The sequence below is a fragment of the Mustela lutreola genome, chromosome 8 (assembly GCF_030435805.1).
Source record: "Mustela lutreola isolate mMusLut2 chromosome 8, mMusLut2.pri, whole genome shotgun sequence".
Taxonomy (NCBI): Eukaryota; Metazoa; Chordata; class Mammalia; order Carnivora; family Mustelidae; genus Mustela; species Mustela lutreola.
The window spans coordinates 144,396,652-144,420,821 of NC_081297.1; the positions used below are offsets into that span (position 1 = coordinate 144,396,652).

General features: G+C 46.7%; 2 protein-coding genes and 1 long non-coding RNA gene across 6 annotated transcripts in view; 2 read left to right on the plus strand and 1 right to left on the minus strand.

Annotated features, from left to right (window-relative positions):
• Positions 1 to 135: 135 nt before the first annotated feature.
• LOC131839535 (uncharacterized) lies at positions 136 to 14,659 on the plus strand. Of its 3 annotated transcripts, none has more exons than XR_009356975.1 (4): positions 136 to 438; positions 1,090 to 1,204; positions 2,757 to 2,861; positions 14,570 to 14,659. It is a non-coding gene; the product is annotated as an uncharacterized LOC131839535 (long non-coding RNA). The 3 variants fall into 3 exon arrangements; XR_009356974.1 differs by lacking the exon at positions 14,570 to 14,659 and adding an exon at positions 8,946 to 9,618 and having other exon boundaries at positions 137 to 438; XR_009356973.1 differs by lacking the exon at positions 14,570 to 14,659 and having other exon boundaries at positions 137 to 438; positions 2,757 to 3,121.
• On the minus strand, positions 9,164 to 20,030 carry PHF5A (PHD finger protein 5A). Of its 2 annotated transcripts, none has more exons than XM_059187108.1 (4): positions 19,630 to 19,961; positions 19,172 to 19,195; positions 18,479 to 18,645; positions 9,164 to 9,825 (listed from the first exon to the last, which is right to left on the minus strand). In XM_059187108.1, the coding sequence occupies exons 1-4, from the start codon at positions 19,679 to 19,681 to the stop codon at positions 9,736 to 9,738; spliced, it is 333 nt and encodes a 110-aa protein (XP_059043091.1). In that variant the 5' UTR covers positions 19,682 to 19,961; the 3' UTR covers positions 9,164 to 9,735. The 2 variants fall into 2 exon arrangements, with proteins under 2 accessions (XP_059043091.1, XP_059043090.1); XM_059187107.1 differs by lacking the exon at positions 9,164 to 9,825 and adding an exon at positions 16,683 to 17,047 and having other exon boundaries at positions 19,630 to 20,030.
• An 83-nt stretch (positions 20,031 to 20,113) lies between these two features.
• ACO2 (aconitase 2) overlaps positions 20,114 to 24,170 on the plus strand; it is a 51,278-nt gene continuing 47,221 nt past the window's right edge. Inside the window, exon 1 of the mRNA XM_059187103.1 lies at positions 20,114 to 20,246. Coding sequence (XP_059043086.1) covers positions 20,211 to 20,246 — 36 coding nt within the window. The 5' untranslated portion in view covers positions 20,114 to 20,210. The remainder of the gene's footprint in view (positions 20,247 to 24,170) is intronic.

A 24,170-nucleotide genomic window follows, 5' to 3' on the forward strand; every position in this document is an offset into this window, starting at 1 on the left:
AAGGCCGCCTTTAGCCGGTCTGATGATGCCCGCCTCCCCGCCCCAGCACGGCGCCGTGCCATTTATTTTCTTCATGCCCCAAACCACTCTGAAAACGTGCTCCTGGGGTACAGTGTTTCCCCAGGTAGACAGCGAGCTGCGGGAGGGCAGGTCCTGGACTGGAACCGGGTGGGTCACTTTAAATGTGTGAGGTGAATGGATGTCGCGGGAAGGGGAACTCCCTCCCCCAGCTCCCTTGGGCCCTGCACCTGCCCCAGCGCGGGTCGTCCGGCGCGTCCCCCGGGGCCACCTCGGCGAGTCCCTCCGGGTCTGGGCGTGTGACTGGCCGACCACCCGCATGGCTCTCGCACCGCCCCAGTTATCACCCTTGGCGGGACCGGGAGCTAAAGGGATGGCGCGAGCTTGGAAGAGGTTTCGCTCCTTTATTAACTAACTCAGGTTGGCTCGAGTCTTCCGAGCGCCCCCTGCCTCGGCTGGGGATGCTAACGTCGAAGGGAGGCCGAAGGGGAAACGGGGGTCTGGGCACGCTGAGCGGGAGGAAGGGGAGGCGAGGAGAGGCCGGTAGGCCGGGGAAAGAAGCCTAGCGCCACATAAACCTTCTACTTGTCACCTCTGGCTCCCCGATCACCTCGGGGCCGGAGAAGGCGAGCGCCGGCCCCGCGCAGGCGCGCTCCCGCGCCCCTGGCCCGCCCCGGGCGGGGCCCAGCCGTGCTGCGCGTCCTCTCGTTTGCAACCACCGCTCAGAGGACTAGAGAGAGCAGCATTTCTTCAATGTAGGAGCCCCGCCGGCGGGTTGTGGCGCCTGCCTGTGCCAGGGGCCCCGGGCTCACGCACCCGACGGTCCGTGGGGTTGCAGACCAAGGCCCCCTGGCCCTGAACGGGCGCGCCAGGTCCGCGCGCTCGGTCACTTTTGTGACTGCGGGGCGCGGAGCTGAGGGGAGGGAGGCCTGTGCCCAGGTGAGGTCACAGGCGGACCCGACTGCCAGGTGGCGAGGAGCGGAGCCTCTAGGAGTTTGCGCGTTAAGGCCTGTGCCGAGACGCCCATTCCCCAATTCTCTCCCCAACCCCCGACCTTTATTCTCATTCCAGACGGTTCCAGCCCAGCCGAACCCACGTGGGGTGGCGAAATCTGAAAGATTCCAGCTACGAACAGTTTGCATGTTTGTTCCTCGGTCACTTTTTTTGGCAAGGCCAGAGAGCAACGGTAGCGTGGGGGTTTAAAAGCGCTTTCCTTGACTGCAGCAGAAAAACGCTGGACTGGAGGGCAAACTCCAAGGGGACAGGGAGGCGCGAGGGAGCCTGAACCCGAAACCCCCCATCCCCCACAGTGTGAGCGCTTCAACCCCTGGGGCACCTCCAGGGACTACTTGCCTCGTGCGTCAGCGGGTGGCAGAGCGTCACATATACGCCCCCCTCCGCTATGCCCCACTGCACTCCTCCCCTTCTTTTTTCCTCCCTCTCCACCTCCCTCCCCTCCCCATCTCTCCCCGCTCCTCCCTCGCTCTCCCCTAGCGTGTTCCACGCGAGCAGTGAAACCCGGCCGACCCACAGGGTGCCAGAACGCTGAAGAGCTAAAAATATAACCGGGGTGCTAGCAACAGCCTTCCGGTTGGTCGGCGAGCAGGGAGAGGCGGCTTCTGATTGGGCTTTCCATCCCACCGCTAGGATTAAGAACCGGGGCCAAAAACACTGGCGCCGGGCCCTTGGGAAAAGTGTGCGTTTGCGCAATGGGGCGTTGCAAAGGATGCTGGTATTTGAAGTCATTAGAGGGAGCAATGGTTTTGAATCCCAATTGTGTCCAACAACCGTGTTATCTTGATTTAATGGTAACAAATCTCTTTACATCATCAAACGTGCTTTTTTGTTCTTATATGGAGACCGTGTGAGGATTAAATATGATATAGGATGTAAAGCGTGGTTCAAATAGTTGGTATCCTTAATTTAAAGATGACCGTTCAGGCCAGATTGCCTCCTGCGTACCCTGTGCACGGTTCGGTATGTATTCCCGAGCAAGAAACCTTAGTATACAGAATGATGAGAAAGAAAGGCTACGGTGAGCGGAATCGAATTCTCCTAGGGCATCTCAGGAAGGAGGAATGGAGTCCATATAAGTAGATAAAGGGTAGACATCTCTTACCTAAATTTAGTGCAGGCTGAAGGAGGGCGCACAGAATCCCTGGACAGAAGGCATAGGATTTCTGCGTGTTCGTGCTTTTGTTCTAATTTCCCCAGCAGTGCTGGAGACACACCAGGCCTGAGCAACTTAACTAAAACAAAACTGAGAAATCCAGCCTCCTTGGCAGTTGGGAGCTCCGGGTAAAGGGTTGGCATATATAGGAAAGGATAAAATAGAGGGGCAAAAGGTAATCACCATTCTTAACTGATGTCTCCGCTTGTCACGTGGGGAGGAGGAGAGAGGATGATTTCTCTCCTCGGTGTGTGACTTCATCTTGCCAGGGCCTAATTGTGAGCTTAATTCCACTGGAGCATTCCACAGCCCCCTCCCATTTTAGATAATCATAGGTTGAAAGGTACACACGGTGTTTTCAACGTGGTGAGCTTTAGAAGCAACTCCCCTGTCTGAGAGTAAGTTACACCAGATGTTTTGTTGCCTTGACAAGTCAGGCTGGTAATAATTAACACCAATTAGCTCTCAGGGGTGAGTCACTCTCTCGTACACGCATGCCAGGGCGAACTATTTTGTACTTCCTTTTGTGTTATCTAAGAAAATAGCTCCTCATGTTTGATTTTTTCAGATGCCCTGATCCAGCTGGGCAGAAGCAAAGACAACCCCAACAAAACTGGCTTCGGAGAAATATCTGGATGCAGGGCAAAAGGTTTGCTCTTTATTCACCAACGAGGTGAGAGAACAAAGCTTCCTAAAGTTTTGCTAGGACACTGAAACTGCAGTGTTCAAAGAAAGTAACATTTTAACCTTGGTGGTAGCCGGCCACTTGGGATGGAGTTGATAAGCCCCACATCAGGCTCCCTGCCTGCTTTGCAGGGAGGCCTGCTTCTCCCTCTCCCACTCTCCCTGCTTGTGTTCCCTTTCTCGCTGTAATAAATAAAATCTCTAAAAACAAAACAAAAGAACCCCAAACTGGTTAATCTTAAAGATTTTATTTATTTATTTATTTATTTATTTATTTGAGGGGGTGTGGGGGAGGGGCTGAGGGAGAGTGGGTGAGAGAATCCGGAGCAGACTCTGAGCTTAGTGCAGAAGCAGATGGGGGCCTCGATCTCACAACCCCCGAGATCATGACCTCAGCTGAAATCAAGACTGGGCCGCTCAACCACGGGCGCACCCAGGCACCCCTAATCCTAATTTAGGAGCTGCTAATTGGCAGGCCCGTGTCCACACCTGGTGGACGTATTGTCTTGGTATATACTAACACATTAACATTTTAAAAAAAGATTTTATTTATTTGACAGAGATCACAAGTAGGCGGAGAGGCAGGCAGAGAGAGCAGGGGAAGCAGGCTCTCTACTGAGCAGGAAGCCTAATGTGGGGCTCCATCCCAGGACGCTGCTTTCATGACCTGAGCTGAAGGCAGAGGTTTAACCCTGACCTACCCAGGTGCCCCACACATTAACATTTTTTTTTCCCCACACATTAACATTTTTAAAATGAGTTGACATTTGGGGCGTCTGGGTGGCTCAGTCGGTAAAGCGACTGCCTTCGGCTCAGGTCATGATCCCGGAGTCTTGGGATCAAGTCCCACATTAGGCTCTCTGCTCAGAGGGGAGGCTCCTTCTCCCTCCGACCCTCTCCCCTCTCCTACTCTCTCCCTCACAAAAAAAATCTTTAAAAATAAATAAACGAAATGAGTTGACATTTTAAAAACGGGGAGATTGCACAAAGATATGTCCATTTGCTACTTCTGAATTCATAGGATCTGAGCATCCAAGCGGGCACTTGCCTGGAGTTGAATGGCGGCTGCCTGCTTTAGGCCGAGCCTATGTTCTTGGGTTCTCCAAGTCCTCACCACTCTCTCCTATCCCAGACACTGAGGCCAAGGGTCATATGCCACCGATTGTCTCATCCTGTGGTATTGGGGTATCTTTTACACCCCTCTGTTTTCAATCAATTATACTGCTCACTCAGACTCTTGAACTTGTGACCCATTTTTCAGTTTAATGTAATAATTAATTGAGTGATTATCCTGCAGTGGTGGAAGAGGCAGAAGAGTTAAAGGATCTTACCTTTGTTGTTAAACTCTGGGCTGTGATTCACAATCGTCAGTGGGGTCATGGAATCATGTGGCTTAGTGGATTTCAGACAAATTTTAGGATAGAATAAAATGAAAATATTGGAGTGTGTTTACATAGTAAAGATTGTTTTGTGAAATTTATTTCTGTTAAATGCGTGTACTAGGCCTGAATAGCCCAAGTGGGAGAGATTGTTCTGGGGTATGGTGCATCTGGAAACATTCATGAGCTGTCAGGAGCTTAGAAGGAAGAGGTACCCAGTTGGCTGGCTCATGTGATTGTGGGAGGCTATTTTGAACAAAGGAAATAGAGAGCCAAGAGGACAGGATATGGGCAAGGAATGTCCCTTTAACTGCCTGATGGAAGAGCACAGAGAGAAGCGAGATAAGGAAAATCTTGGGGATAGGGAAGAGGGAACCATTTTGAGGACCTTCCATGCCAGGGCTTAAATGCTTACCTATGAAAAAGTAGGAACCCACTGTAAAAAAAATTACCATTTATGTGAAGACTTCCCCAATAAGGGTAAGGAACTTACAAGGTCAAATTTAATTCGTACAACCTGAAGAGCTAAGCCTTGTTAACCTTATTATTTATTTTTTAAAGATTTTATTTATTTATTTGACAGACAGAGATCACAAGCAGGCAGAGAGAGAGAGAGGAAGGGAAGCAGTCTCCTGGCCAAGCAGAGAGCCCGATGCGGGGCTTGATCCCAGGACTCTGCGATCATGACCTGAGCCGAAGGCAGAGGCTTTAATCCACTGAGCCACACAGGTGCCCTTAAGAAATTAATTTTTTAAAATATCTTATTTATTTATTTGAGAGAGAGAGAGGGAGAGAGCATGAGGAGGGCGGGGTCAGAGGGAGAAATAGAATCCCTGCCGAGCACGGAGCCCAACATGGGACTGGATTCTGGAACTCCAGGATCATGACCTGAGCTGAAGGCTGTTAACCAACTGAGTTAACCAACTGAGCCACCCAGGTGCCCCACTTTTTTTTTTTTTAAAGCAAGAGCACATGGAGTAAGTATAATGTTTAAAGGAAATTAAGTACAGTATACTTGAGAAACTGGAGGACACCCATCCTTTATAAAGCCTAGAAATGAATATCAAATACTGAATACTTGATAAATATAGTAATACCATAAATCTAGGAAAGGGCACTGCTTTCTCAGGCTGAGCATGATGAGTTCAATTATTTCAACTAGACCTATGTAGGTATGCTTGTTTATTTTTTAGGTAGTGCTTTTTTTTTAAGAGGTGGGGAGGAGTAGAGGGAGAGAATTTTTTTTTTTAAAGATTTCATTTATTTATTTGACACACAGATCACAAGTAGGCAGAGAGGCAGGCAGAGAGAGAGAAAGGAGGAAGCAGGCTCCCCGCCAAGCAGAGAGCCTGATGTGGGACTCGATCCCAGGACTCTAGGATCATGACCTGAGCTGAAAGCAGAGGCTTTAACCCACTGAGCCACCCAGGTGCTCCAAGCACTTAATAATTTTTAAGACCATTCTGATTTTTTGTAGACCTACACAGTTGACTGAGATCATTTTCTAATTTTCTCCGCAGAATTGTATATATAGTTAGAGGTTAAAATTCGTTTGTAAGTTATATTTTCCCAACAGCAGATAATTTGGTACTATTATTATCCTAATTTTTAAAATTGAAGAGGACTGAACTTGAAATTCCAAAATGGACAATTAAGGATTTGAACTTCAAGGCCATTCACTGGATCACAGGTGTTCTGAACTCATTCATCGTATTGTTCTCTTGGCCTTGGAAAGGAAACAAACCAAGAATGGGATTATGAAAGTAGGTGACAGAGGAGCAGAGTTCATGAGAATTCACTGGGTTGAGGTTGAACTTGCCCTATTAAGCAACGGAGCATGGAGGGGGTATGTCCTTGAAATTGGGCATTCATATTAAACTTGCAGTACCTTTCAGAGGTTTGCTCACGAAGGCTGATGGAGCACAATTGAAATGGTGTTTTGCTGAAACTAAGGAGTAGCTTTTGATAAATTTGCAAATGCAAGATGTTATATGGACCAGGGGGTTAAGAAGCAAATTTTAAAAGTTGATTTGTCTTTATCCAGACAAAACATCTTGACTTACAGTACACATTGAAACTAAAATTACTTTAGGAAAAGTGACATTCTTTTTTTTTTTAATTGCCTTTTTTTTTTTTTTTTTAAAGGATTTTTATTTATTTGACAGAGAGATCACAAGTAGGCAGAGAGACGGGGGAAGCAGGCTCCCTGCTGAGCAGATAGCCTGATGCGGGGCTCAATCCCAGGACCCTGAGATCATGACCTGGGCCAAAGGCAGAGGCTTTAACCCACTGAGCCACCCAGGTGCCCCATCAGTGACAAATTCTAACCTGAAAATTACCTGGTTTCTACAATTTTGACACACCCTAATCCTCCTGACCCACACTTTAGGATTGCTCAGAGAGCTCCCCAAACCCATTGCCCATTCCGGTTGCTTCCTCCACACAAATGCCCACCCCACCCCCTTTGCCTGTAGATTCTAATATATCCTTCAAAGCCCAGTTTATTATCCAGTGTGACTTCAGTTACTCATTTAATACTGGGGAGCTGCTGCCTGCTGGGCTGCAAGGTTGGTTACTGCCACCACGGAGCCAGCCCAATGGGAGACTGTCAGTAATTACCAAACACTAGGGCGCCTGCGTGGCTCAGTTGTTAGGCATCTGCCTTCAGCTCAGGTCATGATCCCAGGGTCGGGGGTACTGAGCCCTGCATCAGGCTCCCTGCTCTGCAGGAAGCTTGCTTCTCTCTCTCCCACTCTCCCTGCTTGTGTTCCCTCTTGCTGTGTCTCTCTGTCAAATAAATAAAATCTTAAAAAATAAATAAAATAAATTAAATCTTAAAAAAAAATCACCAAACACTATCAACACTATCAACAAAATGCTATGGTGCTATGTGGTATTACAAGAGGAATGAACTTAGATTGGGGTCAGGAGAGGCATATTTTGAGGAAGTATTTAAGGTCCAAAGAACATGTAACACCTGGACAAAAGGAGCACCAAGTATTAGAGAACACTTAATAGGTAAAAAGTACTGAGCGGGAAGGAAACCAGCAGTTGAGGAACTGAAATGAGCCCCAGTGGCTACAGTGTGGAGAGGGGTAGGAGGAGGTGGTAAAGCTTTATCGTCCCCCCCCCCCCCCCCCGCCGTGGCTATGACCTTCCACTGGTTTTCCAGAGGTGCCCCCAACCTGGGCTAAGAAACTTCCTTTGTGCATCCTCCCTGGGTTATTCTAAGCTGTTTCTGGCTGCCTTCATCATGAAATTTTTTAAAAATATATTTGACAGAGAGAGAGAGATATCACAAGTAGGCAGACAGGCAGAGAGAGAGAGAGAGAAGCAGGCTCCCTGCTGAGTAGAGAGGCCCATGCGGGGCTCGATCCCAGGACTCTGGGATCATGACTTGAGCTGAAGGCAGAGGCTTTAAAGATTTTATTTTATTTTATTTTTTATTTTTTTTTTTAAGATTTTATTTATTTATCAGAGAGAGAGAGGGGGAGAGAAAGAGAGCACAGGCAGACAGAATGGCAGGCAGAGGGAGAAGCAGGCTCCCTGCTGAGCAAGGAGCCCGACGTGGGACTTGATCCCAGGACGCTGGGATCATGACCTGAGCTGAAGGCAGCTGCTTAACCAACTGAGCCACCCAGGTGTCCCTAAAGATTTTATTTTATTTTATTTATTTTATTTTTTTTAAATTTTGTTTATTTATTTGACAGAGATCACAAGTAGGCAGAGAGAGAGGAAGGGAAACAGGCTCCTTGGCAAGTAGAGAGCCTGATGCGGGGCTCGATCCCAGGACCCTGAGATCGTAACCTGAGCTGAAAGCAGAAGCTTTAACTCACTGAGCCACCCAGGCGCCCCTAAAGATTTTATTTATTTATCTGACAGACAGAGATCCCAAGTAGGCAGAGAGGCAGGCAGAGAGAGAGGGGAAAGCATGCTCCCCACTGAGCAGAGAGCCCGATGCGGGGCTCGATCCTATGACCCTGGGACCATGACCTGAGCCGAAGGCAGAGGCTTTAACCCACTGAGCCACTCAGGTGCCCCCATCATGAAATTTCTTGAAGATAGAGATTATTTTATAATCAAAAGTCTGACAAATGGTCAGAAGACTGTAATTTTTTTCCTTGGCTTTGCTGCTAAATTTCAGTGTAAACTGGACTAAACCCCAGTATTCCTAAGGACTCAAAACATGTTTCAAGTCCATGGTGTTAAAGACCACTTGACTTAAACCTCAAATTATGGGGGTATCTGGGTGGCTCAGTGGGTTGAGGCCTCTGCCTTCGGCTCGGGTCATGATCCCTGCGTCCTGGGATCAAGCCCCGCATCGGGCTCTCTGCTCAGCAGGGAGCCTGCTTCCTCCTCGCTCTCTCTCTGTCTGCCTCTCTGCCTGCTTGGGATCTCTGTCAAATAAATAAATTTAAAAAACAAAAACAAAACAAAACAAAAAACACAAAAAACCCCTCAAATTATGTTTGTGCCTCTTTCGGATAACCAGCTGACCTCTAGTAGGCAAAACGTATAGATGTGTTAGGGTAAAGAGTATGTCTGGATTTGCCCTTATTCTGTGTATTTACTTAAAAAAAGGAAGGGGGAGACACATAAGTATATGTTCACTTTGTGTTATGAATGGACCAATTTCTGTTCTCTGAACTCATCAATTTGAATACATTTAGTCTCACTCCTGTGACCATTATCAGAAGTCATTTCTTCAAAATAAAGTTGAACAGGAAGAAAAAAATAGCTTCTAAAAACAACCTTGATTTATCTATAATGAAGGGCACCAATGGTTCAGAATCCCTTCCAGCAATACTAAGAAAACACGGTGGTTGATGAATCCCAAGACGTCTATCCTGAATCACAAATTCCTGGGTGACTAAAATAAATTCCTAGAGCCAAACTTAAATTGGGACTGTGACCGAGTACCAGAAAAGAAACACCTGCTTTATTAACACAACAGCAACAGAAAGGGTTTCCAAGTTCTTCGAAGGAAAATAACATGAACAGGCAGCACCTGCTAAGTGTTACAAGACTCAGTGCCCACGCTGATTGTTCGAGAGCTCCCCCCACCCCGCAGATGTCTCCTCCCTCAGGGCTGCTGCCAAGAACAGGCTTCTCACTGCGGTAGCGTCACAGTTAATTCCTCAAACAGGAGACTGAGAGGGTATCATTCCTGTTTCAGAAGATCTTGGTGTTAAAGAAGCGGCGGCAGCAGCAGCTCTTAGTGTAGAGAACATAGCCATTTGGAAAACATGCTTGTTTCTTGAATTCAAGAAAAACCATGAGCCAATCTATCAATTCTTCTCCGCTCTGGTCTGCCAGAGTGGGGTCTGAAGATTCCTTTTCTGTCGCTATCACATGTCTGGGTAAGAGGAGGAAAGGTGGAGGGGGGGCCGTGGACGAGGGCTCTCCTCCCTCTGCGCTGGTGGTGGTCGCTATCTTTTGTGGCAGCTGCAGTAGCAGGGGGGTGGTGGGGAGGCCACCCAGCAGTCACCTCTTCTTGAAGCCATACTTTTTGCGTTCATAGAAGAGATCGGTCTTAGAGCTCCCCAAGTTGACAATCTTTGGGCAACCATCTCTCTGGAAAACAGGATAGAGAAGTTGTTAAAAGCCTCTGAGTCTGAACTGAGAGGGACTGAAGATAAAAATAACTTTTCGGGGGCGCCTGGGTGGCTCGGTGGGTTAAAGCTTCTGCCTTCGGCTCAGGTCATGATCCCAGGGTCCTGGGATAGAGCCCCTCTGCTCAGCAGGGAGCCTGCTTCCCTCCGCCCCCGCCTGTCTCTCTGCCTACTTGTAATCTCTGACTGTCAAATAAATAAATAAAATCTTAAAAAAAAAAACTTTTGGATCAGTGGATTTGGCCATTTACTTTATCTGTTCAGTTGTCCTAGTCAATCAATCACCAAGAATTTATTCCACTTTCCAGCCAGGGAGGCCCCCACTTCGAATGCTGGATTCTCAGCCCACTTCTGTCGTTAATACGATGTAGCTGAGGTAGAATTTAACTCTTAAAGATTCCAAAGGGTTTTCTTCAAGTGAAAGGTAAAAACCCTGTAATGATCCTCTATAGATCAACCTCTCTAGATCTCCACTATCTCAAGAAAGAGAAGAAGACCTCCAAGGCAAAAAACCCTACAGGCTTTAGGAGATAGTACATTACATGTTAAATACCATAGGGCTTGATGTGTCCTTAATTCATTTAATGTGACACACGGTCTTGGGGGAAGACTGCCCCTGTGCTAGAGATGGCTACTGAAGGTCTGTACTCTGATTTGTAATGACATGTTCCCCTGGCCACTCTGTGAGCTTGAGTGGTTTCAGTGAAGCCCCTGGGAAGCTGTGTTCTGCAGAGATGAGGACTACGTAAGTTGCTCGGGGATAATGGGAGGAAAATTGGGGAAGATGCTACTAGACTAAAACCTTCACAGTCCTGATTTTATTAAAAACTGCTGTCAAAGGAGGTTGCTCCCTGGGACACTGGACTTTAGAATGAATTAATTGATCAAGTTCTTAGACGTCACATTTCTAACTTAGGTGATACCTCTTTTGGGGGACCAATATCAACAACACCATACAAAAATCTCTAGGAACACACAAAGCCAACAATAACATTTCATTATTTTATAAAAACATGTAGTATGTATTACTTTGAGGACTGCCGTCTGACGAGTTCAGCGTGCTGAGGGCGCCAGGGAGTGGGCCCAGCCCCAACAGCTCCCGATGTGAACTCAGGCTGTGTAATCTGTACTGAAAGTTCTGGTACAAATGAGGGTGAACCTGCCTCTTATGGTGGAATTGGCCTGATACCAAACACACGGGTGCTCTAACCTCTTTATCTTTAGAGATGCTATGAAATTTTGTGCTAGCATAGCCTGTTTAGTCTTATTATCGCCTTACTGACTTATCCCCAGATTCTACCAATACTGTATGAGGTGAGGATGTGCTCTCTGGATCGGGCTGGCTTTTGTTGAATATGCCTGTAAATGGGTAGCAGGAAGAGGAAGAAGGAAGAACTGTTAAGAAATCTTGGAGGCTGGGGCATCTGGGTGGCTCAGTCCATTAAGCATGTGCCTTTAGCTCAGGTCATGATCCCAGAGCCCTGCTTCAGGCTCCCTGCTCAGTTGGGAGTCCGCTTCTCCCTCTTCCCTCCCCTCTCTTGTGCTCCCTCTCTCAAATAAATAAATAAATAAATTTTTAAAGATCTTAGTTAGTTATTTGACAGAGAAATCACAAGTAGGCAGAGAGGCAGGCAGAGAGAGAGAGAGAAGGGGAAGCAGGCTCCCCATGGAGCAGAGAGCCCGATGTAGGGCTCGATCCCAGGACCCTGGGATCATGACCTGAGCCGAAGGCAGAGGCTTAAACCCACTGAGCCACCCAGGTGTCCCAATAAATAAACTCTTAAAAAAGAAAAAAAAGAGAGAGAGAGAGAGAAAGAATCTTGGAGTGTGGGGGTGCCTGGCTGGCTTAGTCCAGGTCATGATCTCAGGGTTGTGAGTTAGAGCCCCACGCTGGGTATAAAGATTACTTAAAAATAAAAAAATCTTAAGAAGAAACAAGAAACAAAAGAAACCTTAGAGTATGATACAAGTATTTATGAGCTGAGCTAGGGGATATTTTAAAAAATACCTGCAAGGGGCGCCTGGCTCAGTGGGTAAAAGCGTCTGCCATGATCCCAGGGTCCTGGGATTGAGCCTGGCATTGGGCTCTGCTCAGCAGGGAGCCTGCTTCCCTTCCTCTCTCTCTCTGCCTACCTTTCTGCCTACTTGTGATCTGTCAAATAAATAAACAAAATCTTTAAAAAAAAATTAAAGAAAAATAAAAATACCTACAGAAGTCTGCCTTATGGCAGTAGTTCTTTTAGCAACTTCAATGTCTGAATACTAGAAATTTCATCCTTTCTCAGATCCCCCCCAGAGGACCGACAGATCTCCCCATTCCTAGCACAGGGGCTTTTATTTTTATTTTCAGCAGCTGTAGTTTGAATTGAAGGCGCCAAGTAAATACATCTTATGGCCACTTAATTTCTAAAATTTCATTTTAGTAGACACCAGGGGCATCTGGCTGGCCCAGTCTGTTGGGCACTCACCCTTGATCTCGGCATTGTGGGGGGCACCAAAATATCAAGTGCTTGTTTCAGTTATACTAAATGTGTCCACTGAAACAACTCTGAAGAGCCCTAGGCTGGGCTCCTGTCATGACCACCAAGCAGAACTCAATGCCAATGGGTTTCCTTCCTGAAGAGGACTGTATTACAAGTCCATTTCAGCAGGAAAGAGAGCTACAAACACTACCCTGACCTAGTGACAAAACCCCAGGATTTTCAAGTAATATTTTATTTTTAAGAAAGCTCTACACCCAGTGTGGGGCTTTAACTCTCAAGCCCACTATGGAGTCAAACGCTTCACTGAGCCAGCCAGGTGCCCCTCAAATAATATTTTATTTTACTTTATTTTTTAGTATTTATTTATTTGCGGCATAGAGTGTGAGTGGGGCCAAGGGGCAGAGGCAGAGTCTCAAGCAGACTCCCCACTGAGCATAGAGCCTGATGCGGGGCTTGGGTCTCACTTTAGATGACCTTAGCTGAAACCAAGAGTTGGATACTTAAGGACTGTATCACCCATGTGCCCCCCACAAGTAATATTTTAATTTTTAAAGACTTATTTATTTGAGAGCGTGAGCGAGCACATGTGCACAGGAGTACGCATGCTGGAGCAAGCAGGGGGAGGGGCAGAGGGAGAGGAGCAGACTCCCCACTGAGTACGGAGGCCGATGCAGTTGCAGGCTCAATCCCGACTCTGAGATCATGACCTGAGTCAAAATCTAGTTGAAGGGTGCCTGGGTGGCTCAGTGGGTTAAAGCCTCTGCCTTTGGCTCAGGTCATGATCCCAGGGTGCTGGATCAAGCCCTGTGTTGGGCTCTATGCTCAGCGGGGAGCCTGCTTCCCCCTCTCTCTCTGCCTACTTGTGATCTCAGTCTGTGAAATAAATAAATAAAATCTTTAAAAAAAAAAAAAATCTAGGGGCGCCTGGGTGGCTCAGTGGGTAAAGCCGCTGCCTTCGGCTCGGGTCATGATCTCAGGGTCCTGGGATCGAGTCCCGCATCGGGCTCTCTGCTCAGCAGGGAGCCTGCTTCCTTCTCTCTCTCTCTGCCTGCCTCTCAGTGTACTTGTAATTTCTCTCTGTCAAATAAATAAATAAAATCTTTAAAAAAAAAAAAAAAATCTAGAGTTGAAGCTTAACTGACTGAGCCACCCAGGTGCCCCAAGTAATATTTTAAATCCAACACTTCTCATTTCCAAAACATAACACACCAAATGGAAATATATACAAAACTGAAATGTAGGAAAAGGCAATTAAAAAAAAGTCTGAAATCAGAAAAACAATTACTGGGGCACCTGTAGGGGCGGCTCAGTCAATTAGGTGTCTGCCTTTGATTCAGGCCATGATCTTGGGGTCCTGGGATCAAGCCCCATGTAAGGCTCCCTGCTCAGCGGGGAGTCTGCTTCTCACTCTGCCCCTCCTCCCTGCTTGTGCTCTCTCTCCCAAATAAGTAAATCTTAAAAAAAAAAAAAAAAAAAAAAAAAAAAAAATTTATTTATTTGACAGACAGAGATCACAAGTAGGCAGAGAAGGGAAGTAGGCTCCCCGCCAAGCGTAGAGCCTGAAGCAGGGCTCGATCCCAGGACCCTGGGACCATGACCTGAGCCGAAGGCAGAGGCTTTAACCCACTGAGCTACCCCGGCACCCCTCAAATAAGTAAATCTTAAAAATAATGAAAAATACAATTACTGAAAAGTGGATCCACATCTTTATTTCTTACAAATGATAGCAAAGAATTATGAAATGAGTGTGCCTAGGTGGCTCAGTGGGTTAAGCTTCTGCCTTTGGCTCAGGTTATGATCTCAGGGTCCTGGGATAAAGTTCCTCGTTGGGTTCTCTGGTCAGCAGGGAGCCTGGTTCCCCCTCTCTGCCTGCCTCTCTGCCTACTTGTGATCTCTGTCAAATAAACAAACAAAATCTTAACCCCCCCCCCCCAAAAGTAGTAGGAGTTGTAAAGGAGGTAAATTTCTTTTTTTTTTTTTTAAAGATTTTATTTATTTGACAGAGAGATCACAAGTAGGCAGAGAGGCAGAGAGAGAGAGAGGAGGAAGCAGGCTCCCTGCCGAGCAGAGAGCCCGATGCGGGACTCGATCCCAGGACCCTGAGATCATGACCTGAGCCAAAGGCAGTGGCTTAACCCACTGAGCCACCCAGGCGCCCAAGGAGGTAAATGTCTAAATTAATTTTGAAAAGTACCAAGTGTCTCTCTTTTTTTTTTTTTTCAGTCTAACGGCTCTGCTGTTCACTAAACAGGGGGAAGAGAATGATGTAAATAGCAAGAGGGAGAGGCACATACTTGACCACCCTGAGAAGAGCAACACAGTGCGGGGTTTGAGAAAATACTTTGACTTTGACCACCCATTCTTTTTTTATTTTTTTAAAAATTTGATAGACAGAGATCACAACCAGGCAGAGAGAGAGAGAAGAGGAAGCAGGCTCCCCGCTGAGCAGAGAGCCAGACACGGGGCTCAATCCCAGGACCCTGGGATCATGACTTGAGCCAAAGTCAGAGGCTTCAACCCACTGAGCCACCCAGGCGCCCCTGACCACCAATTCTTAAAGGTGATAAAACCATCTTCAATATTACCAGTTTGTGTTTATCTTTACCCAATGAAATCTTATTCCTTAGGACTTAATTTCTCTCGTTAGAGGAAAAATATAATTTGAATTTTAACCTTTCTCTTGGGGTGGGGAGAGGCAATAGTGAAATGAAAAACCTGAGAAACAAGGAGCCAGACAACTTGGGTTCTAGGCCTGGATCCGTCACTGATTAGCCATGTGACCTTGGGCCAAGTTGTTTAACATCTGGAAGCTTTAGTTTTCTCGTTTGTATCACAAAGACCTGTTAGAAAAGAACATTCAGCACAGCTTGGGGCACACAGCAAGAGCTCTACGAAATGTTAGTGGCTGTTCTCCTTGTCTTCTAGTTGGGAGAGCTGAGGAGAATGTAAGTAAAAGAGATAAATCGAGGGGTAAGGAGACATCAGATGAGAATGATGCTGCACTGTAGAAACTACCAATGAGTCCTCTGGCAGCAGTGGCCCCAGACAGGAGTCCTGAGTAGTCTTGATGCTGAAAAACTAAGTGAAAACACCCATTTAGTCCACGGGTCTAATTCCCTTATAAATTATGAAAGTGGCAGGAAGAGGAAGGAGTATGAGAACTCCGGCTTGCTTTGATGGCAGGATTTCTGCCTAGGAAAGAAGTCTGAGGGACTTAATCTCCATGAAGATCTGTACGCTGAGAGGCTGGATCAGGTCACTAAACTGCTCTGTGTCTTCTGGAAACTACTGCTGAATAAATGTAAGCTAGATACCGTCTCAAGTATCCTCAGAACACTCCTGTACGTTGTGAAGAAGACGGAGTGATGTCTAGAATAATTCTCAGGAACGGAACGAAGCACAAAGATCCAAAGGTATCAGTTCACATACCACATGCAGACAAGTCAGACAGTAATTAACATTTATCAAGCACTCTGGTTACAAGCTTATTCCAGACAAGAACTCCAGCTTCAACCATGTAGACAGTCAAAAAAATGTTGTCCTTACGGACTCTGGAGCTAGTTTAAGACCTATTCACGTTTTCTCATCATTGCTGTTGCCTTCCCGCGGTTTCACTGCTTACAGATTATAAATGTCAAATACTGCAGACCAGACACTTTATATGGGGCACTACTAGGGATGGCTTACAGAGGAAGCACCGAAATGTGGACCATGCCTGTAATACACAGACACTAAACCAAGAACGTGGGAAAAGAGAGATAAACAGCGAAACCAAGCTCCGTTCTCTAAAGGGGTACAACCCAGTTGGTGGGTCAGATGGACAAAGATATGCTTTGACACACAAAGATAAATGCAAATCAGAGTTCAGGACAGGGTAATGTTCAAATCACCAACTGAAGTTAAGTTTTTGGTATTTTATCTATGTCCTTTCTCACCTCCCTAAAAAATTAGAAGACATAATGGTGTAAGAAACAGTTTCATCTGGCCAGATACGTCCCCCTTCCTGGGGCTAGACAGGCTCCAAATATACAGAATCAGGAGGCTGGGTGTTTCTACTCAACATGGGCACATCCTCCCAGAAGGACTCACAAAAGGATGACAAGGAGTAATGGGGACACCACGAGCTTTAGTCAGACAATCTGCACCTGCCATTTAATAGCTGGTGACAGACTGTAAAATGGGGATAACGTGGGACGCCTGGGTGGCTCAGTCAGTTAAGCATCTGCCTTTGGCTTAGGTCACGATCCTGGCTTCCTGGGATGGAGTCCTACATGGGGCTCCTTGCTCAGCAGGGAACCTGCTTCTCCCTCTGCCTGCTGCTCCCCCTGCTTGTGCTCTCTCTCATAAATAAATAAATAAAATCTTTTTTAAAAAGGGGATAATAATAATCCCTATTTAACAAAGTTATTGTGAAGAATAAAGGATGACATCTATAAACTACCTACTGTGTACGTGGGAACGTTAAGAATCATGTATCTTTTTTTTCTTTTAAGATTTATTCGAGGGGCGCCTGGGTGGCTCAGTCAGTTGAGCGTCTGCCTTCGGCTCAGGTCATGATCCTGCCATCCAGTCCCAGGCTTCCTCTCATCCCGCGGCCTGCTTCTCCCTCTCCTTCTGCAGCTCCCCCTGCTGGGGCTGTTGTGCAGGCACACACCTGTGTGTGCACTTGAGCACCCTCAATCTCTCTCTGTCAAATAAAATCTTAAAAAAAGAAAGAGAATTAAAAACAAAAGTAGGGAGGCAGAGAAGCCTCAAGAGGACTTCCTGCTGAGCGCAAGCCTGACCCCAGCTAGTTTCCAGGACCCTGAGATCATGACATGAGCTGAAACCAAGAGCTGGCTCCTCATTCTACCAAGCCACCATGGCATCCCTCATGTATCTTTTGCCTTACTCCAGATTTAGGTAACCAGGAACCTTCCATTAGTGATACTATTATGAACACTTAAATTTTTTAAAAAAAGACTTTGTTTATTTGTCAGAGAGAGAGCATAAGCAGGAGTGGCACAGCAGGCAGAGAGAGACGCAGGCCCCCTGCTGATCAAGGAGCCCAATGTGGGGACTCCATCCCAAGACCCTGGGATCATGGCCTGAGGCAAAGGCAGACGCTTAACTGACTGAGCCACCCAGGCGTCCCACGTTGTCCCCGTTTTACAGTCTGTCAGCTAATAAATGGTCCTGGGATCATGACCTGAGCTGAAGGCAGACGCCTAACCAACTGGGCCACCCGGGCGTCCCCACACTTTTTAGTATGTCATACGTTAAGAAGAAGAAAACAAGCAGATTCACCGTCCCCACCCTCTAAGAAGGCTCCTGCTTCCAACCTAAACAAAAACAGTAAAACTTGCTTTTATTATAGATCTACAAGCCCCCTATCCTGGCATTTGACTAAAGGAATTGAGTAAGTAGCCACCGCCACTATACAATGTCAAGGAGCAAAAATGTCACGAGACAGAATCACAATCCTGCACTATCAGCCCAAAGGCATTCTTTAGCCAGTTAAAGTGGAAATCAACTTGAGGTGTCCCAAATTCAACTGTCACCACATCCACTCAAACAATCTTTCATGATAGGAAAGAAAATGACTGAGCAGCCATTACCTACTGTGCACTGTGCCTGGACTCACAAAGGCAGGATATTGTTTCTGAAGAAGGATAATCAGAGGGGTGCCTGGGTGGCTCAGTGGGTTAAGTCTCTGCCTTCGGCTCAGGTCATGGTCTCAGGGTCCTGGGATTGAGCCTCGAGTCAGGTTCTCTGCTCAACAGGGAGCCTGCTTCCCCCTCTCTCTCTCTGCATCTGTCTCTGCCTACTTGTGATCTTTGTCTGTCAAATAAATAAATAAGCTTCTTAAAAAAAAGAATAATTAGAGAGAGAGAGATCAAAGGAGTAGAGAGAAGGCTCTCCAAATTGCTGACGTTGACAAAGTTTTGTTTCTGTTGCATTTCAGCCCTCGATGCAAAATAACTGCCTTTTATTGGACGACACCCAGCTGACCTCACAGAACTTGAGGAAATTATAACCTGCGTGCCTAGTTGAACATAGTAATCTCTATGGGCCATAGGAGTTTGCCCTGGTTGGCAAGAGTTACTAAATAAAAGCAGCAAAGATCAGATGGAAAGCTTAGTGTACACTCACATCCTTCTCCTGGATGGTGCACTCCTTACAATAATAGGCATCCGAGACTCCAGGGCCTCCACAGATCACACAGCGCCCCTGGTAAGAGCCATAATTACACTCATCACATATGCGCACCAGAGTGCAGGGACGCACGTAGGAGTCACAGATCACACACTTGCCATCACCTGGGAAGAAGAGAGAATGGAATTACGCCCACATACAAGTACCTCCTTAAGTCTACTGCCCTGCTCCTGCTATGGGGAAAATACAGTGGTCTCCACCCCCTAGTGACTTTAGGACTCTCTATTTTGGTATTACAAAACTCAGCTAACGCTGTGTCCCTCTCAATCCCTTCAACGAGTAAGTTAACCAACTAATATATAAAGAGATTAGAACATCACCTCATAGACAAGAAGTCTCCATCACTACTGGTGAAGAACTGTGTATGGGTCGTTTGGGGACAGGGTCAGGCTATCTCCTGGCTAAAGCTACAAATTTTCTCAAAAACCCAAACATAATGTTTAAAATGTGCAAGTTGCAACGGAGAGATGGAGAGGGCTTTGGTTGCAGCCTGGTACTCAATGTTCACAAACTTGCAGGCACATCTGCCCAAAACCCTCTTTGTGGCACTGCTGGAAATGCCCGTTTGCTGGCTTTAAACAAACTATGAGGGGAAGGAGTGGGGGTGTTTGAGAGGGCGTGTTCACTCACATTTTTCACACAGTCTTCCGATGGCTGCAAGATCAAAGATGGTAAAGAGTACAATTAGAACTGGTTTTGACGAAGAGGGGAAAGATCCTCGAATCTGGGGTGGCGACACAGCAGGGACTGCAGTGAGCCCTAAGGGCTCCTATCCATCTAACCCTCACCGTAAGGTTCCATCCGAAGCAAACCCACACCCTTCTCAGCCCGCTCCCAGGTCCTGGGCAATCTGAGCTTCCTCGGACCTCACTCCCGTCGCCTGCCTGACTCTCAGCACGCGCGCCCCCGCCCTCTTTGCATCAGAGACCACAAACGCGCGCGCTCCCGTGCTATCAACCGTGAGGCGGGAAACGTGGCGCCTCCGAGGCAAAACCCGAAGGATGAGATCGGAACCTCTGACCACCTCCTACCCTCCAGCTCCTGACACCATCCCCACCCTGACAGCCGGGGGCAGGAAGCTGCCTCACCAACACCAGCCTGCTTGCGGCAGAAAATCAAATCCGGATGATGTTTAGCCATAGTTCCAGCGCACGCCGGCCACCGGAAACTTAGAGAACTTCCGTCCGACCTTTAACCTCCATTTTCCAGCCCCCCGGTCGCCGTGATTGGTTCTCCAGGCTTCATCAAGACCCGCTCGCGCTCGCTCGCCCGCGCTCGCTCTCGCGTGATCTAAGCCTTAAGTTAAAAAAATAGAGGGAGTTTCCGTGCGTGCTTGGGAGCCAGGTCCTGGCAGATGCATGGAAGTCATTAAAAAATTTGCCTTTCCCAGATTTGGATGGAAGAGACAACTGAAATTTGCCCTTCGATAGCACATCTATGTGTCTGGTATTTATTTCTGCAAGTGTTTTTATGCAGCTCTTTCCCTTTCAGGCGTCCGTTTCTAACACGGGAGCTCCGCCCACTGCGCTCCCCGCGCTCTCGTCCCTCTACCGAGGCCCCGCCTTTACCATTACGCGTTTCTCTTCCAGGCCACGCCTCTGCCCCAAAGCTTTAAGTACGCCGTGGTTTACGTCATCTTTACGCGACCTCATCTTTGTCAGTGCACAAAATGGCGCCTTACAGCCTACTGGTGACCCGGCTGCAGGTGAGCGAGCTCAGGGCCCTCTGGGTTCACGAGGGCGGGGAGCCTCCTACTGAGCCTGCAGCTGTGGGCGAGGCAAGGCGAGGCGGGCCCGACCTCCCGCCGACTTTCCGTGGACCTGTCCGGGCCGCGGGCCTTGCGCGGGTGTCCGCTCCTCCCGCGCCCGAGGTCAAGGCGTCCCCGGCTCCGCTCTCCCAGTCCTGTCCCCGCCCCGTGGGAAGCGTAGGTCCAAGCAGTGGCTGTCAGGTGAAGAGTGGAGGCACCCCTTTCTGAGGACTCCACTCCGCTCTCTTGTAGGGTGTCTTTCCGTTCCTCAAGGTGAGGACAAGGTGACTGGGGGGCGCGGTCGTTGTGGAGCCCGCTAGGCCCAGAGTCTGAAGGCCTCACTTCCCATCTCTAGGCAGCAGAGCCCTGCTAACCAGGGGCTTCTACGATTGCCAGGCCTGGAGGCTGTAGACGAGATTGGTACCCTGTTCCATTTTAAAAGGATCCTGCGGAACATACAGTCAAGAATGCGAGGGGGCTTTCTTTCTTTTTTTTTTTTTTTTTTTTTAAAGATTTTATTTATTTATTTGACAGACAAAGATCACAAACAGGCAGAGAGAGAGAGAGAGAGGAGGAAGCAGGCTCTCTGCTGAGCAGAAAGCCCAATGCAGGACTCGATCCCGGGACCCCAAGATCATGACCTGAGCTGAAGGCAGCAGCTTAACCCACTGAGCCACCCAGGTGCCCCGCGAGGGGGCTTTCTTGGCGCAGACCTAGTAAATAGTAAGGGTAGCAGTAGCCTCTCATCTTTGCAAGATTGCAAGACTGTTTTAATTCCTCATCTTATCATTTGATTCATATAATCATCTGGTGATATAATTCCCATTGGATAGGCTACAAAACTGCTAGAAAGTAGGTGAAAGTTTGTGCTCTCTTGAGTGTCACCGAGGTGCTGTTTGGAGCATCTGCCCTATTATACCCTTTTGTTCTTGTTCATGTCAGCCTGTCTTCTCTAAGCCAGAGTGTGATCCTCGAGCTGACATTGTATTTGTGAGAGTACCAGTATAGAGTATTTTGAGCTCAGTTCCTTTTCATTTAGGAGGTAGGAGGATAAAGAGACTCAACAGTTTGACCTTGACTCTTCTGTTACGAACCATCTAGAAAACTGACTGTGACTGCCAGATGGTTTTCTTCACTCCTAACTTGATAACACTGGGAAGGTGTTACATGGAAGGTTTCAATGTCAGGCATGTATTTTATTTTATTTTATTTTATTTTTTTTTTTAAAGATTTTTTTTTTTTATTTATTTATTTGACAGACAGAGATTACAAGTAGACAGAGAAGCAGGCAGAGAGAGGAAGGGAAGCAGGCCCCCCGCTGAGCAGAGAGCCCGATGTGGGACTCGATCCCAGGACCCTGAGATCATGACCTGAGCTGAAGGCAGTGGCTTAACCCACTGAGCCACCCAGGCGCCCCAGGCATATATTTTATTAATAAAAGTAAAGCAAGCAATAAAGTCGACATTCTCTGACAACCTTTTACATTTAACTTTGTGAATCTGCTTTGAATCAAGTGGCATAGCTTTGATTATAAAATTAAAGAAGTTATGTGCTATACTCTCAGGAAGCATTGTGTTACTAGGGTTTGTTTTTGTTTGTGTTTTTTAATCACGTTGCTTAAATTTAGACCATATGGTTTAAAATGAAATCATCATTTGTCTTAAATACTTCTGATCTCTCAATTTTGGACAAAGACAAGGGGTTTGCCCTAATTTGCTTTTTAGAACTTTTGATTTTTTAGGTTAATGATGTAGAAAGAAAGGTAGTTGTTTTTTCCTGATCCTGCTGCCCCGTGATGTAGTGAAGTCAGGCAATATTATTTGATGGTTAAATGATTACAGACTTAGTGATCTTGGAAGAGAGGACTAATATCACAGTATTTAAAAAAAAAAAAAAAAGATTTTGGAAAGGTTTTAGTGTTAGACCAGTATAGAAAGAGATCTGGTCCATAGTTCATATTCTTTCCTGACCCTGTGACCTTGAGCAAATTACTTTTGGATTCTAGTTTCCTCACCCGACAGATCACTGGGGATAATCTTCATTGACAAATGCTTACTGAGTACTTGGTTCCATTCAGATTGTTATGAAGTGATAAGAAAATGGAATATATTTGTTTTTGATCATCATGTAGTCCAGCCTCCTCTTTTACAGATGGATAATCTAAGACCTTGGGTGACTTCCAGTAGCAGAGTCAGGATTAAAATCCAGGTGTCCTTGTTTGTTTATTCAGCTAAGATGAATGAAAAGCTGTATACCACACTGCCTCTCAGTAGCCAAGCTATCTTAAATAATGGCCTGCTAACACTGTCCTCAGAGAACCTTGTAAATTTACCTTTTTTGTATTTAGCTACATTTGAGAAGTGATGGTGCTGCTTTAGTTGTCATGTCTGTAGAACCCTGTCCATGCATTCAGTTTATTCCGACCTCATTCCATGCATATTCATTGAGTACCTACCACTTGCTTCAAATACAATAATAAGCAAAGCAGACAGTCCCCATTTTCATGGAACTTCTACTCTATTCTTCTACCATACTAGATTCTATTATATAGTCAATGTGTTTTGCTGCAGAGGGCCTTGAAAATCTTATCAGCCAAAATATTTTTCTTCTGCCCTTAGCTGGACCAAAGGTGAAGGTAAATAATAGAATGAATGATGCCAGTTTTTACTGCCATTAAGAGTACCTAACGTTTGGGGGCGCCTGGGTGGCTCAGTGGGTTAAGCCGCTGCCTTCGGCTCAGGTCATGATCTCAGGGTTCCTGGGATCGAGTCCCGCATCAGGCTCTCTGCTCAGCGGGGAGCCTGCTTCCCTCTCTCTCTCTCTGCCTGCCTCTCTGACTACTTGTGATTTCTCTCTGTCAAATAAACAAATAAAATCTTTAAAAAAAAAAAAAAAAAAAAAAAAAAAAGAGTACCTAACGTTTGGGACGCCTGGGTGGCTCAGTTGGTTGGACAACTGCCTTCGGCTCAGGTCATGATCCCAGAGTCCCGGGATCGAGTCCCGCATCCGGCTCCCAGCTCCAAGGGGAGTCTGCTTCTCTCTCTGACCTTCTCCTCTCTCATGTTCTCTCTCACTGTGTCTCTCTCAAATAAATAAATAAAATCTTAAAAAAAAAAAAAAAAAAAGAGTACCTAACGTTTACCTTACTGTGTGCCAGTAATCCCACAGGATGCCGTGAGATAAGGCAGACCTGTTGGCTCTAATAGACGGAGAAACAGGATTGGAGAAGAAACACAGTATGATGCTTAAGAGCTGGGTTCTGGGGCGCCTGGGTGGCTCAGTGGTTTGAGCCGCTGCCTTCGGCTCAGGTCATGATCTCAGGGTCCTGGGATCGGGTCCCGCATCGGGCTCTCTGCTCAGCAGGGAGCTTGCTTCCCTCTCTCTCTCTCTGCCTGCCCCACATCTACTTGTGATTTCTCTCTGTCAAATAAATAAATAAAATCTTTAAAAAAAAAAAAAGCTGGGTTCTGGCGTCATACTACCGGGACCTGAAAGCTGACTCTAATATTCCCCAGCCATGACTGAGCAGATTACCTGACCTCTCTACCTGTTCCCTCACCAGTGAGATACAGATAATGATAGTACATCTGGTTTATTTGATTATTGTATTATAGTTGCAAACTAGACCCCTCCCTGTACCTAGTAAGGGCTGTATAATTAAGTACAATTAAGTTAAGTAACATGAAATAAACTTGCCTAGGGCCTTATTATTAGTCATTAGCAGGTGTGATTTGAATCTGTACCTTTTTTTTTTGGTACCTTTTTGATTCCAGGGTCTGAGTTCCTAGCACCTGTGCTATGCTGCTTCCCTTTGGCATCAAGACTCAGCCTATCCACCAGGGTACTGTTAATGCTTCCTTACCTGGGAACAGATCTCCTTAA

What these genes read in the sequence shown, in the direction of transcription:
- PHF5A (XM_059187107.1), bottom strand. Translation starts at nt 19,681, where the DNA reads ATGGCTAAACATCATCCGGATTTGATTTTCTGCCGCAAGCAGGCTGGT. An exon ending in CCGCAAGCAGGCTGGTGTTG is followed by an intron (nt 19,196 to 19,629) that starts GTGAGGCAGCTT and finishes TTGATCTTGCAG; the next exon opens with CCATCGGAAGACTGTGTGAA. An exon ending in CGGAAGACTGTGTGAAAAAT is followed by an intron (nt 18,646 to 19,171) that starts GTGAGTGAACAC and finishes TCTTCTTCCCAG; the next exon opens with GTGATGGCAAGTGTGTGATC.